Raw genomic sequence first — 16429 nt, 5'->3', positions numbered from 1 at the left:
TTCGTCCTTGTAATTTGAAGATTTTTCGGTTTTAGACCTTCATGAAAAATTATACCCCTTATAATTTGAGAAAATTTCGGTTTACCCCCTGCAATTTGAGCAAATTTCGGCTTACCCCCTGTTATTTTGAGAAAATTTCGGTTTACCCCCTGCCATATCATCGATTTTGTACAGTAAAAATTCATGAAGGTCAAAAACCAAAAAACTTCAATTTACAAGGACGGAATCCAAAAAGAAAATTTTATAGGGGGAAACCGAAAATGTCCTATATTACAGGGGGTAAAACACTCTTAACCCTTTATTTTATATTAAGAGTGGTTTTTTTTAAGAGTTGTTTGAACCTCAGACCTTGCATGTATTATGCATTGTCCTTACCAATTGGGCTAAGCTCACGAGTACATATTAAGAGTGGTTTTGTTTCGAAGTTTAAATTTACAATTTTGAAAATATTATTCCCAGTAATCTTACCACGTTGAAGTGTTTGGTAAGTATTTGAAATTTCTTGAAGATATTTTAAAAATATGTTTAGAACGAAAAACAATGAAGTTAAAATAATGTTCGAGTGAAAGTTATGATTGGTTATCTCATATTTTCATGAGAATAAAAGGGGAATTAGTCACTTTAGTCCCTGAATGGGGAACGATTCGTCAATTTAGTCCCTGAATGCAGATAATATGCAAAACAGTCCCTGCATGGTCAATTTCAGGGACTAAAGTGACTAACGAAGTCTACATTCAAGGACTAAATTGACTAACGGAGTCTGCATTCAGGGACTAAATTGACTAACAAAGTCTACATTCAGGGACTATTTTGCAATTTATCTTCATTCAGGGACTAAATTGACGAATCGTTCCCCATTCAGGGACTAAAGTGACTGATTCCCCGAGAATAAAACATTCCAACTCTTTAACATCAAAATAAAATGTAGAAAAATCATATGTCAATTGTAATTTCAAATATAAATAGTATCAAGGACGTTTGTTTCACAGATTCAAAAATTATTCCCAAACAGGGGCGGAGCCACCCTCCAGTTAGCCTGGGCACTAGCCCGGCCTCAGCTTCTACTTTCTTTGTAGCAAATCCAACCCAATAGCCCTTTTCCTACTAAAAAAAATGACAAAATTGTTTCTATTTTTCATTCCTTCTCCTCTTCACTCTCCTCCAGGTTTGTTCTACTCTATGTTATTTTCTTTGTTATTTGTTCTATTTTGTTGTTGACGCTTGTTATTTGTTAATGGGTGAATGAGTTGATTATTCAAATTCCAAACCGCAATTTAGAATTGTTGATTATCCCTAATTTTAATTTCCCAAACCCTAATTCATAATTGTTGATTCTTCTCTTTGTTTGTCCAAAGAGAATTGTTGATTTCAGAAACCTCTCTGTTTGTCCAAAAAGGATGACAAGAAGAATTAGATTTATCTACTACATTTTCCATTCTAATAATGTTATGACTATGGTATTATAATATATATGTTCTGTAGATTATATTGTCAAGTGTTAAAGAATGAATAAGAATTAATCTCTCTATATTATATGTTCTGTACTGTACATGCTTTGCTTTTTTTTTTTTATATATATTTCTTTCCAATAAACTAGTAACTTTTATGTTGAATTGATACTCTGCAAACCTAATTTTGATCTCCTTTAATCAAGAATAAACACACATCATTGTTCTAATTTAGTTCTTCAGATTTTTACAAATAGTATTTTACTGCCATCTCTCCAAATGAAAACATGTCACTGTATATGATAGAGAGGGTATATGATAATGGATAATTAGTGTAGTAAGAGTTGTTAATCAAGTGAACTTCTTGAAGTATGCATAGTTCAAGAAATTTGGAGATTACTGTTTTTCTACAGGTATTCCCTATAAGCACTGTGAGTTCAGTTTTCCTAAAACTAAGGATCTATGCTGCCATGTACTATTTGATAAGCAAAATTGTTTAAATATATACGTGTTTATTTTCTGACTTGGGTGATAGTTTGATTTGTAGTACGAGACATTGAACTTGAAAGCTAACTTTTTAGTATAAGTTTTATTTTATAGCAACTGCTAAGTTGTATAACATTGACAATTTTTTATTCTTATGCCCTTAGAACAAGTATACCTCTATAAAACATGCGTACCTCTGGAAACATTGAGGCTTCAATTTTGTTATTGAGAGTATTCATAATTTTAGAACAAGTATTTCTTCCATTTTTTTAATGATTTGAAAGAGGTCGCGGAAAAGGCATTTACCTCATAATTTTATTTAGCACGCTATATTTCACCTCTCTTATTTAAAAATGTACTTTTGTTGAAAATATGACGAACCTCTTTTATTTCTATTTATGACTATTTATATATATTATGTCACATATGAATTTGTGACAATTTTTTTTGCGCAGACTCTATAAAATTACTGGCTCCGCCACTGTTCCCAAAAATATATAAATAGTATTTTTTTTTCAATCTAGTAATAAACATGGATATAAACATTATATAGCCATGAATTTTTTAGAATCTAATTCTTAGACTTAAAACAAACACTCACTAACATCTAATAGAGGTATATTATTATGATATAGTTTTCTTGAAGTGACAAAATAACGGGTTGCTATTAGTTGTTAGTATTTTTTTTTAATTGCAGATGCTAGTAATTAATTTTTTTTTAACAAGCCAAAATGAAATTATATACCAAACTAAAGAGTAGTTTCCAAGCACAAGACGTGCCTAGGAAACCACTACAGTGCAACAAAGTATGTCAGAAACGGAAGGTGAACACAATAGTAGTTAGTTATTAGATTAGTTTCTTCTCCTTTATTCGACTGAACACAGAACATTCAACACTTTATCTCTTAGTTCAAACCTGAAGAACTACTTAATCCTCCAATTGTTAGTATATGTTATTTATCATTTATAAACGAAGCCGTAAGTATCAATTCTTCTTGATTACTTACTGAGAATTGATAACTGAACACATAAAATCAAACACAATATAGACACCATGGGTAATTTTGACTTTTCAGTGTTAAAGCAAGGGCAATTTTGTAAAAGCCCAACCTACCCTATCCATCTACGTTCTCTCTCTCTCTCTCTCTCTCTCTCTCTCTCTCTCTCCCCCTCTCTCTCTCCCTCTCCCTCTCTCTCTCTCTCAGACCAGAGACGTTGTTCTTCTCTCTTCTCTCTCACAGTCAGCCGCCATCCACCACCACCACCCTCTCCAACCTCCGTCCCCATTGGTTACCACTAACATCGTCCTTGCCATCGTCGTCGTCCCTTCAATCCGTTCACCACGACCAATCCCTCACAACGTCAGAAATCCGTTCGAATCACCACCGCCGAATCACCGCTGAGAAAACAGAGCCCAAATCCGTTAAGAACTCGGACAAGAGAGATCACTGAGCCAGATCCGTTAAGAATACGACGCCGGTTGTCAGCCAGAGAAGTGACGACTCCGGTGGCGACATCCGCTTCTCCCTCACGTCGTCGGAGATCTGATCACGTGTTTCGATATCTATTCCACCGCTGCCGTCCAAGACCCATTATGTTTTCCCATCTCTCTGACATATCTCTCTGTTAGGGAAGGAAAAATGAATTCAAGAGAGAGATGGATGCAATACTGATTGAGCAGGAACTGCAGAAGAGTGAAGGGGAGGATGGAGAGGGAAAGAAAAAAAACTAGAAAAAAAAAGGAAAATACCATATAATTATACGGTGGTGTCTGTATTGTGCCTAAGTAAGTGTGTCCATTTATCATTTCTGTTACTTAAAATGGAGCATATGACTGAAAGTTTGGAAAAATCAGGACAAGAGGTGCCAAAAAAACCAGCTGAAAAAAGTCTCAATTTACATCAAAATAACAAGGTAACATAACAAAAAATTGGACGAAGTGCCAAGATCCCCAATTACAGATAAATTCCCAAACAAGGTAAGGGATTCAACCACAAAAAATGATAAGAGTAAATAAAGCTAAGTTGATTCGCTTTCAGCCACCAGAATGATTGAAGCAACTTTGTCGAGTAATTGATCAAGCAATACCTCCTTTAAGTGAAAGACCGAAACGTTTTTTTCAATCTAAGTCACCCAGAAACAATATTTAACTCTTAAAATATTGATATTTATAAGTTAGATGATCAATTTGGTCATTTAATAAAAAAAAATATTCTGCTAAATAGTAAAATAAATAAAATAATTGATATTTGCATAGGAGAGTGGACCCCCGGTTTAGGCGGTGGTCCAGCATTTTCTTTTTACTGTCCTAGAAGGAAACTGTATAGAACCGTACTCGTATAACCCAATACAGTAGTAGAGTAACCGTAGCCGTAGTAACGTTGCTTTCGCAGTACTTCAAATGCCTCTGTCTGTGAACCAATCTTATACACAGAAGAATCACAGAACAACAAAAACAAAAACAGATTGACCGCCATCACACTCAACTACAAACATTGAACGAAATTTTCAACACTCTCACACTTCAAAACTCTTCAAATTAAACAAATTTTCAACTCTATTAAGTTAAATTGGATTTTTTAATTTCATTTTCTTTGCTCAATGGAACAAGCTACAGTAGGATTAAGTGGATCCATTCACGACGATTCTGTTCAATTTGACGAAGAAATTCAAGGAATTATGGTTCCGGCGCCGGCACCGGAAAACGCAAGCTCATTCACCGCACTGTTAGAGCTTCCACCTACGCTGGCGGTGGAGCTACTTCATTTGCCTGAGCAGAAACCCTATCTCCCAAACTCTTCAAACGGAAATTTAACTTTTCCTACTAACGCCGCGTTGATTGAACGCGCCGCGAAATTCTCAGTGTTCGCCGGAGAGAATTCTTCACCGGGAGATGAGCGGCTTTTTCCGGTGGAAAGTGTGAAGAACGAGCCTCAAGAGACTGATTCGAATCCTTGCTCGACGCAAGAGTGTGTTTCGGATCCAGCTGAGAACAAGAATCAGAGAAACGTGAAGAGAAAAGAGCGAGAGAAGAAGGTAACGATGAAATTAGGGTTTCTGTTTTGTTTTTTCAGTTGAATTGAGTTATGAAAACATGAAATAATCGATAATTTTGTGAAATTTAGGGTAAAGCGTCGTCGTCGAAGAAGAGTAAGACCATCGCCGATGAAACTTCCGGTGACGGTGAGAAGCTTCCCTATGTTCACGTTCGCGTCCGACGAGGTCAAGCCACTGATAGCCATAGCTTGGCAGAACGAGTAACCTTCTCACTAATCACTAATTAATTTATTTAATTTCAATCACTTATCTATAAATGAAGTTAATTATCTTTATTAAAATTAATTAATTGCTTTTGGGGTGTAGGCTAGGAGAGAGAAGATTAATGCTCGTATGAAGCTTTTACAAGAGCTGGTCCCAGGTTGCGACAAGGTCCGTTTTTCTCTTTTAATCTTTAATTTTAAAACCTTAAATCCTTAGTTACGTAGAATAATCAATGATTAATTATGCTTCATTGATTTTGAGTGTGGATTAATCGATCATTTTCTGTCAAGTTTGTTCCCCTAAAGTGCAAATAAATATCTTAAGTTACGATTTAATAACGGTTTTGTTATTGGACCTTTTCAAACCCCACAAAAAGTAGTACTGTAGTTGCTTTCACGTCAAGATAGAGAAGTGCCAAACTTGGTATCTGTGTAATTTCACCTTCTCTTTGGTTTCACTTTATTGGGATTTCCTTCTGGTTACAAATCTTTTTCGAAGGTTAGTGTTGCCCAATTTTTCAACCCTTACCCTCTTTTCTGACATTGACCTTCTCTACAGGTTTATTAGATGCTCAGTTTTTTTTTTTCTTTCTCAAATAGTCTAATAGATGAAAATTCATGCTTTAAGGTGAATAAATTAGAAATTTGAGGTTCGAACTTCCATCATGTATGTTACAATATCTTTGCCAACCGAGTTATTAAATTTTACTAGTATAATGTAATATTTTTATTTTTTTTTATTCTTTTTATTTCAATTTATGTATCTTGGACTTTTTTTAGCAAGTTGGGTCAATTTGGGAAATAGATTCTCTGGAATAGTTTTTATTCTTTTATTCAATTTTTGGGTTTTCCTTATGAGAAATTCTAATATGGTCACGAGACCAAACAAATAGTGTTTGGTCACACACACATAAACAAATATTTTTTTAATGATGAAAAGAAAATTGATAACAAAATAATTAAATATTTTAAAGATAATATCTTCATGTGAGTGTGTCCAAAGACTATTTATTTGGTCTTGTGACCATGGAAGAATAGCTCCTTCCTTATGCCTACCATCACTGTACATGATGTTAGTAAACCTCGTCTAATGCAAAACATTTTTTCCCCATAAGTTTAATGTGCAACCTTATGACTTGACTGAATCATTGACATTTTATTATGAATCACATGGAATTTTCTTTCACCAAGTATTATCACGAGGCATAAGTCCCTCCATGTGTTACTTCGAGACATTTTATATATGTGTTGAGGAGTATTAAATTTTGACCATCCATTTGTGTTGCACATGTAGGATTAGTCTTTTTTTAATGAACACAATTCCTTGTTATGCGCTCCTTGGTCCTTGTATGCTTGGGTGGATGTTCTTTTTAAGAAGGAATATAGATATACATAAAAGTGGTCACTAGTATTTCTTAAAATGTATGCCAATCTGTGAAACTGAAAGAGATTAGTGAACTAAACTTGCTTATATAAGCTTTCGATTGATGAGAATGGTGTGTGAGCTGACATCTTATTTTTAAACATTTTTTTGTTCTTGTTAATCGTTGATAAACTTTTAGTTAAAGTCAGTAGTTTAATGAACACACAAGATAGTGCCTTCTAAAAGGTTATATGACACGTGATCTAGACCTAGTATATTGGATCATCTGCCTCGCTGCACATGTGTTATAACAAGAAGAACAAAAATATGACATTTTTTTACTACTGTAGCTTATTTGTGTTAGATTTTGTTTAATTTAAACGTGGAAACACTGTTGTACAGTTTTCATGAGGACAGAATTTTTCGCTTCCACCAAAATGTATTGGAACACTAGAATTTAACAGTTTATCTTTGCGTTGAATTTAATCTAGGCCAAACATAGTAACACCAAAAGGGATCAAAATTAAAAAATACTCCAATTTGATGAATTGGTTCAATCACCAGTGTCATAGTTTGGTAAAAAAACATCACCAATAATATTGGTTTATCTCTATAACATTTTTCCTCCAATGTTAGTTTTAGACGCTCTCGCTTTGCTTTAATGTCTATTGCTAGTCTTAAATGTTTATTGCACCTTTATATAATAAATCTTTATTTGCTTAGATGTTAAGTTAAATGTCAAAAAAAATGAGCACTCCTATAGAATTCCCATGAGAATTGGTAGTATAATGTAAAATAAAGTGGGTAGTTTTTTGTGATGTAATGTTTGTTTGATTTCAGGGACATGTATCCATGTTATTAGTTCAATGATTAAAGTGCAGCTCCTAACAAGAAGTAAAATGAATGGATTAAATTTGTTACTTAATGTCTGTACCATTGATTGTATACGACGTTTAAAGTATTTCCCCTTTAATATCTTCTGGCTTATCGTGGAGGCCAAATGGTAAGCATGTGGGTTAGTGTGGGGTGGGTGGGAGGTGAGATGGGAGGGGGTGGGGTTAGAGCTACTTAACTTCTATCCATTTTGCATCAAGGGGTCCCCTTTGTAAGTAAGTGAATGATTTGTCCATCTTATGATGGCTGTGGTGCCATTATGGCATTATCTCTATGACTATGGGTTCGGTAATAGAGTCCATCAGTAAAGGATGACAAAATGGGGCGAGAACAGAGTGCATACTTTTGGAGTGCTTCTACCAACCAAGAGAGCTAACTGGATTAGAACATTTGTACATGATCGTGTTAATGCGTCATCGAAACACCTAATGTCTAATATTAAGAACCATGATGATAGTTATAGTAGGAGTTGTAGTATTAAACTATAATAAACATAAATAGCACCAGTAGTTGCCGTAACAGAACAGTAATAACAATATTACAGACTTGTTCCATAAATGATCCCTTGTTATTGTTTGAGGTAGAAGCCTTAATTGCACGGATAATATGATGTTATAATGCATTTGGTCTATTGTGTTGCATTTTCTCAAAATAGCTAATATCTGTCAAATATAGTTGATGCCTGACATGACATGATTTACTACAGATATCTGGAACGGCGTTGGTTCTGGATGAAATCATCAACCATGTGCAAACTCTACAACGTCAAGTGGAGGTTGGACTCTTCACTCTGCAAATATTTTACATGAATCTATTTTTACATTCAGCAGGCTATACATGTTTATTATTTTCTATTTGGTTCTCAATTAATCATGGATTATTCATAGAAACTTTTGAAAGAAAGGGTCGAGTTTCCTTCCTAAATTATTTTCTTCTTCAAAATTGATATTTGGTCCTCTAGAGCTAGGGTGCAGTACTTGAATATTTTGGAGTGTCATTGGAACACATAAAGGATTGCTTACCTGTAAGCAAGCAGTAAGCATTATACATCACACATTAAGCTGCCATGGTCCCATAATTTTGGATTATTTGACTTAGAATCTATAAAAAAACCCTTTTCTCAATGGGTCTACTTATTATCCTCTCCTCATACTGTGGATTTTTTGCATGCTTATTGGTATGTACTATAGTGTGTGTGCTCAAAAGTTATAATAATACTCTTGTAATATTTTGTCAAATAACCATGTTTTGAAATTAATGGTGAGTCTAATCTGAGAAAATATCTCACTATTTACGAGTTAACTTTCATCAAAATGGTTTTATTCTCATTGATTTACGCACTAATTGCAGATCTTATCAATGAAACTGGCAGCTGTTAACCCAAGAATTGATTTCAACTTAGACAGGTTATTGGCTGCTGATGTAAGTATTATAAGTTAATCTAACTCAATTTTATCTTTTGTTGAAAAAAAAAGATAATTCATTTATTTATTTCCCGGGCTGGGGGAGCAATCTGAATGATGGAAAATATATGACCTCTGCTTACATAGCACTTTCTATTCTTCCTTAATTGGTTCCATGGACACTTTGAATATAGTGTAGTTGTGCTTGCTTAATGTGTATTTGTCCAATAACTGAAATGGTACATTGGGGATACTAAAAGATGATTGTCGCCAATTACGGTGGTTTATGCCATTCTGTTGGAGGTCTTGCCATAACAACTAAGATCTGTAATTTATTAAACAAGTAGCAATGTGAGTGTTGGTAGGGCCAATAAGTGCTTAGGTTTACACTAGGTTGCCTAAATCTATCCTATTATTTAATTATGGATCCTCGAGCATATTGAAGTTTAAGCCATATCATCTCAATCTCCTTAATCAAGGTCAGGAGTTGCTTGCTTGGGTTGTGGAATAAAAAATGAGTGTTTGAATGTCTTCAACTAGGTTTGGAGTTGGGGGTGTGTGATTTTGATGAAGTACTGTGATTTTTATTACAAGTTCAGCCTTTTCAGTTAACGTTGAGAACCGGTGATAAAATCTCCTTGGTAATTTACAGGGGTCGTCTTTATTGGACAGTAACTTACCTAGCGCCATGGTTACGCCTTTGGTGTGGCCAGAAATGCCACTCAACAGTAACAGACAGCATTATCAACAACAGTGGCAATTCGATGCATTCCATCAACCACTCTGGGGAAGGGAAGATGACATTCATAATTTCACGACTCCAGAAAACTCACTTTTGAGTTATAACTCCTCAGCAAATTCAGGTAGATCAGAATTTAGCTTCTACTGTGCATGTCTAATTTCAAAATGCATGTTTAATATAATTTTTTCACTTGATGGTGTGATGGTTCCTACTGCCACTGGCTTTCATAAATAGAAAGTGATTGGAGCCATTTTGTCTTTGAAGGGATATTTTGATAATGAAAATCAGAAAGGGATATTAGAAGCATGCCGATAATTAATAATATTGGAGCATTTCAGATGCTTTATTGACAATGGAAATTGTTGGAAAGGAATTAATTCAAACATGAAATACAAAAATACAGAGACATTTTTATTTCCTGACAAGAAAATTTGGAAGTTGAAACGTATCTAAGTTCAATTAAAATTGTGTTACAGCATCTCTGCACTCAAATCAATTGAAGATGGAGCTCTGAAAGCTTACAGATGTTGTCGTACCAGCCAGTAGCTATTAGCCTAGAGTGTATATATCAAATATATTATTCGCAGTTAGCAAGGATTTGAGCGGTCTCAACATTCAGCAGGTTTTCTGTCTTCTATTTGTAAGAGTCAGTTGGAAACCTGGATTTTCTTCGGCCAGAAAGGAAGAAGAATTGGTATGCTATTCTTATATAGTATTATTATCATTATGTATACTAACTATAGGGGTCATTCAATCTATAAGGTGATTGAATCAAGATTGTAAAATTATAGAACAGATTATGACTGAACTATCATGGGAGTGAGTTGTGTTGTTCATTGAATTTTACTTATATGATTGACTCCTTATTAGAGTTTGCCTGAACAAAGTACTTCAAGTTTTGAGTTACATGCAATATTTCTTTCTTTTCTTTTCCCATTGTCCAAAAAAAAGCATAGAGTTGTTTATTGTTGATTCAAGCATAGTGCAGCGGATCCGTTGTCTTCTACTTTGTAGCTTTTGCAAAATCATGGTAGCTCACCGTGATTCAAGCAAGTCCACGGTAATACCATATATTCACTTAGAGCCATGATATATCTTGCGAGAGATTTCTTGCAAATTTTTCATGATTGCAGCTATTTTGCTATATAATTAATTTTTTATCAAAATGAAAACAGAGGTTTGGATAAAACGTAACCGATTGTCACATGCTACCCACAACTGAGGCGAACTGTTCATCTCCTCTGTCCAGCTTCTTCGAAATGGGTTGTAAATGACCCGGACTGTTCTTGCATTTCCGGAAACACAGTACAACAGTTTTACACCGGTTTTGTCTGTGATGACTTTTTTTGGAGATGCCCCGTGTATTAATTCAGAATTTGATTATTTCATGGACAAGAAATCAGATTGAAACTTTATTGTCTTAAAAATAAAAATTGCAACATATGCATTCCGAATTCACAGGGGTTTTTAGTGCAAGTTTTAATTCAACAAAAGCTCTAACCATCTTCAAATTTTAATCAATCATGAATAGGAAATTGATTCATATTACATAGCCAGTAGAGTGTGTTGGGTGGTTCAACGCTGGATTCTTGTCATTTTTTGATATTAAGTTGCCAAAGTAAAGTGTTGGAAAATGAGATTACCAGATGAGAAAAAATGGTAGCTTTATAGTGAAATACTTGACGAGTGTTTAGTGAAGAAGAGGAAATGGATGGTGAGGTGTTGAAGAGAGATGAAAATTGAGAAGTAAAATTAAGAAAATGGAACAGAAAAGTTTTGGACAAGAGAGAGGCATGGTGTAGATAGAAAGAATGCCTTCGGGATAAAAATCTTCTATATTTAGCATTTTTCATTCACTTAATTAATGTGCAATGGAATTCCAGTTAGAAAGAGATGTCGTGAAGAGCACTTAACAACGTTAAGATCCTCTCCATTTCTGCCATTTGGAAAGATAAAGACATAGTAAAATTAGAAAAATAATTAGAAGAATGCTACGGTCACATCAAGAATTCCAGTTAGAAAGAGATGCCGTGAAGAGCACTTAACGGCGTTAAGATCCTCTCCATTTCTGTCATTTGGAAAGATAAAAACACAGTAAAATTAGAAAAATAATTAGAAGAATGCTAGGGTCACATCCTCTAACACACCCTTTTAACATACTCCAATTAAAATTAGCCACATCACCACTCTTTTTTATTCTTTTTACTGGTTACAGGCTGTTCAAGTTACTAAACTTTAACAAAAAAATTGTGCAGTTTTTTTTTTCATCGTCTTTCTCCTGTAATTTGTAATTTTGCAGAGAGATACCATATTGTTGTGATAGTGAGCCATCATCATCGTTCCATTTTGTTCCATTTCTTCCCCATTCTTGTTCTCAATTTCAATACCCTCCCTCTCCCGTTCTAATTCACTTCAGTTTCAATTTCTGACAACAACCCCTCTTCTCAATTTGAGTAATTACAAAATGAAAGAAAAAGATGAATCTTGGTGAATCTGGTAAGGGTGAGCATTGAAACATGTTATTGAAATCATGGGTACCAAATTGAGGATGATGACATTTTTCCATGGGTCTTCAATGAAGGAAACAATATTGGGTCTGCTTGAAAAGGGTGCATAAGGTACCACAAATTGAAGCAAATAAAAAATGGTCTTCTTAGGTCGGTGCAGTTACTTTTTAAGATGGAGGATCTTGTTGTTGATGTCTCTAGCACCACCATCGGCACAAAAAAAAAAAAAAAAAAGAAAAAAAGCCAGTCCAGGAAGAAGGTGAAAAAAAACAAAATGTTAAACAACTTGTTTTGTACCGGTTGCAGGTGAAAGGAATTAAATAAAGAGGTGATGTGTCTAATTTTTATTGGAGTGTGTCAAAAAGTGTGTTAGGGAGTGTGACCCTAGCAATTCTCAGATAATTAATAGTGGTGAGACCCATTTAGTGATTGAATCCACTGTACATTTTTTTTGTCTATTTATCACCAAATAACATTATCCATAACAAATGGAGAGGATTTTGACTCATGGAAAAAAATGTCATATTGCCATGTTACCAATTTCTACGTAAATCCATTACAAAAGATGAGTTACGTCTACAATTCCTTGATTTTGGTAACAAAAAAAAATGATTGAAATGAACTAAAACGCCTTATTCTAGGTATCTAAATGTCTTTCTGAAACAGTAACAAAGGATAAAATCATCATGCAGGGTATCCACTGTCGACCACGAAAAGAAATAAAGCATTACCATTAAAAGAGCACTCTGTTTCATTGAGTATTCATATTAAACTCTTAACACCTGTAGTATCATGAACTAGTCCATGCCCTATCTATCTATATGTACAAATGAAATGTCTGAACTTGCATCTGAAAATAAACGAGGCAGGCCTGAGTAATGAAAGTAAATCTTTCTGTAAACTGCAGCAGATGATTAGAAATTATCATCATCATATTAAGTAAAATTTGCTGAATTTGACTCTACCGTTGACTTATAAATAGAGCTAAGAATGAAAAAATGACAACCAGAACAGAGTTACAGAAAAGTTCAAAGAAAAAAACTACTACCTCCGTCCCGGTATAATTGACCTACTTTGGTTTTTCACACAGATTAAGAAAAGTGTATAAATAAAGGGGAAAGTGGAATATATTGCATTGGGAATGATAAAAGTAGTATTATTTAGTGTTATATTGTATTGGAAATGATGAAAGTTCTATTGAAAATTGAAATGAGTCAGTTATTTTGGGACACTTTTTTTTAGAAAATGAGTCAGTTATTCCGGGACGGAGGGAGTACATTAGTTTTGGTGTCACTTCAATAATCTGGAAAGAAGATTAAATCCAAATTCTAGAAGCAGCGAAAATCTTGTGAATGAGAGGTGGAGCCACGTAAAAAAATGGATATGCCATGATCTCTAAACTATGATGTTTTAGTCTGTCCATATATTGAGTTAATGGCCTCCTAAAAATGAATTGAATTTCTGATTACTTCCTCTCTTTTTTTACTCATGCTAATTACTTACTTAGCAATTCAAATATTTTATAGTTGTTTTTTGACATAAGGATATTCAAATAAGAGAAATGTTAGGGTCACACCTATTAACACTCTCTTTTAACACATCCAATAAGAATTGACCATGTCTTCCACTTTTTTATTTCAATTAACTTTTGAAACCTGCTCAACCTGTTTCAAACATAACCACACCATCTCACTACCAAAAAACATAACCACACCATCTCTCCCCTTTTCCATGTCTGTTTAGTTCCAACACCTCATTTGCATAGGATTAAACATCATGCTCATCAAACCTGAGATCTTCACTTTCACTACAACCCTAAAATTAAAGTATATATCAACATGTAAAGATTCAAGCACGGAGAAGAAAATTATAATTCGAAAAACATAAGGTTCCACTTCTATAACAATTTGAGTTTGGTAATTTTTAGTGGGTTTGTTTTAGATTTCAATTTCAACGGGGAAGGAAAACATAGTTGGAAAACCTCTTCGAAGAAAATATTACTGGTCCATTTGGGTGAAATCGTTGATTTCCTTTGATAGAATCTCACTGAAACAAACCACCAACTCAAACCCATTAGTAACAACAACTTCACAAGCATCTATGTTTGAAGAATCGGAGACTGTTTGCACGTCAACATTTGTTAACTGCTATGTTGGATTTGTTAATTGAAGAATCGTAGAGTTCTTCTTCTCTTTTTCTCTCCAATTGTTAAATTAAATTATTAAAAAAAATCAAAATGTTTAGAAATAGGCTGAGCAGGTTTTAGGTTAATTGAAATAAAAAAGTGGGACACATGATCAATTCTTATTGGATGTGTTAAAAGAGAGTATTGATAGGTGTGACCCTAACATTTCTCAATTTCTCTTCAAATATGATATTTTTGTTTAGAGTGCAGTTTAGAGTACGTTAGACCTTGTTATCTTTGGAATGAAGTGAACAAATTTATATGGCCACTAGGTATTTAAGTCATTTCGTGGTGCATGAACAATTTTAAAAGCCTAAAAGTAATTTTATATTCTAAAAAAAGAAGTGAATTTTGTTTTTAAAAAAGGTCCACATGCCCAAAAATTGCCGGAATCATTTTCAAGAGGAAAAAAAAATTAAAAGCCTAAAAGTAATTTTATATTCTAAAAAAAGAAGTGATTTTTGTTTTTAAAAAAGGTCCACATGCCCAAAAATTGCCGGAATCATTTCAAGAGGAAAAAAAAAATAAAGCAAATTGCTATGTCTCATGACATTTATTGTCCCGAGAGTTTCACGAGGAAATGTGTCTCTATTTTTTCAAAATTTTTTTTTTGCACAAGCTAAAATGCGATATATTAACATTGCACATGAAACACCCTGCACAAGTCGTGCAAAAAGTGAATCACTGCTAACAATTTACAAAGTACTAGGTGCCACAAAAAGGAAGACACCCTCAAAGTAACCAAAAAAATAACAATTACTGGTGCATTCCCATACAAAGGAGCGGATGTTTCCACCAGTCATAAAAACAATAATTGAAAGACATGTTCCTTGCTTTCATCCATAGAAATGAATTGCGTTTAATTTTCTCCAAAAGAACAAGAGAATGCGATGCCTCGTTTTGGAATATTCTATTGTTTCGGTCTTTCCATATCACCCAAACAGAGGCATACCAAATACCTGTAAAATAAGCATGAGTACTCCGAGGAAGTCCCGCCATATAACAAAACTGATGGTAATGTTGTTGTAAATCATTATGATGTACCAAAGCCAAGCCTAACCATTCCGAAATCAATGACCATACAATACAATAATTTGCGCAAGATAAAAACAAGTGACATGCTGTTTCCACAACGTCACAGCCAATCACGCACAAAGAATCATTTGCCTGGACTATATTTCTTCGTAACAAATTGTCTCGTGTCGGAAGACGATCGCGAAGAAGACGCCATACAAACAAAGACACTTTTCGCGGTATGTGCCTATGCCAAACATTGTCGACACAACTCCTCGCCGATTGATCTCTAAAGCTAGTAACAAAGCGATAGGCCTCTCGCACCGAATATCCATGAACCGTATCAAGAGTCCACTTCCATTTATCAGCAACATTGACCTGTAAAACAAAATTTTGTAATAATAATGCACACTCCCTCACACTCTCCTCCTCCCATGCAAACAAACGTCGACGCCATACCCATCCCCCTCCTCCTTCGTCCCACCCCTCTCTCTCCATATCCGCCACCGACCAATCCTTATTAACAGCAAGATCAAAGAGCCTAGGGTATTTTGACCTCAAAGGCGATTCCCCTACCCAATGATCATACCAAAACAAAGTACCACGTCCATCTCCCACCACCCTCCTAATGTTCCCATCAAACCAATTCCCTACTCCCTCACCAGCCCCCCCACGAACACCACACACCATCCTCCACCAGGACGAGCTATGTCTATCCCCCTCCATCAACCGACCACCCTCCTCACCGTAACGTGCTTTTAAAACACGATACCAAAGGCCCTCTTTCTCCGTCAGCATCCTCCAGCACCACTTCCCCAACAAAGAAAAATTAAACTCTCTTAATCTCCTAACCCCCAAACCTCCAACCTCCTTAGGGACACAAATATCATCCCACTTAATCCAAGCAATTTTTTTATTTTCCTCACTCCCACCCCAAAAAAATCTTTTAAAAATAGATTCGATAAGAGAGATTATACCTGCAGGAGCCTTGAAAAAGGAAAGAAAGTAAACCGGAAGCGAAGACAGGACAGATTTCAGCAGTATCAAACGGCCTCCAGAAGACAAGAACCTATTATTCCAAGATGATAAGCGAGAAACTATACGATCAACCACAGGTTTCCAAAAAT

General features: G+C 34.9%; 1 protein-coding gene across 2 annotated transcripts; it reads left to right on the top strand.

Annotated features, from left to right (window-relative positions):
- Window positions 1-4360: 4360 nt before the first annotated feature.
- Window positions 4361-10482, top strand: LOC146909872 (transcription factor bHLH48-like). 2 transcript variants are annotated; one of them, XM_085722819.1, is made up of 7 exons: window positions 4361-4970; window positions 5060-5191; window positions 5298-5363; window positions 8158-8226; window positions 8802-8873; window positions 9507-9717; window positions 10073-10482. In XM_085722819.1, the coding sequence occupies exons 1-7, from the start codon at window positions 4536-4538 to the stop codon at window positions 10108-10110; spliced, it is 1023 nt and encodes a 340-aa protein (XP_085578945.1). In that variant the 5' UTR covers window positions 4361-4535; the 3' UTR covers window positions 10111-10482. The 2 variants fall into 2 exon arrangements, with proteins under 2 accessions (XP_085578945.1, XP_085578946.1); XM_085722820.1 differs by lacking the exon at window positions 8802-8873.
- Window positions 10483-16429: the final 5947 nt, after the last annotated feature.

This window comes from Medicago sativa, chromosome 7 (assembly GCF_051527215.1).
Source record: "Medicago sativa cultivar Bolivia chromosome 7, Bolivia_mono, whole genome shotgun sequence".
In the NCBI taxonomy this organism is placed as follows: domain Eukaryota; kingdom Viridiplantae; phylum Streptophyta; class Magnoliopsida; order Fabales; family Fabaceae; genus Medicago; species Medicago sativa.
This window is presented reverse-complemented; position numbering and strand designations above follow the sequence as displayed.

Excerpts from the sequence above, each read along its gene's own strand:
- LOC146909872 (XM_085722819.1), top strand. The coding sequence starts at position 4,536 with ATGGAACAAGCTACAGTAGGATTAAGTGGATCCATTCACGACGATTCT. Across the intron at positions 5,364-8,157 it reads TGGTCCCAGGTTGCGACAAG|ATATCTGGAACGGCGTTGGT; the intron begins GTCCGTTTTTCT and ends GATTTACTACAG. Across the intron at positions 8,874-9,506 it reads ACAGGTTATTGGCTGCTGAT|GGGTCGTCTTTATTGGACAG; the intron begins GTAAGTATTATA and ends GGTAATTTACAG.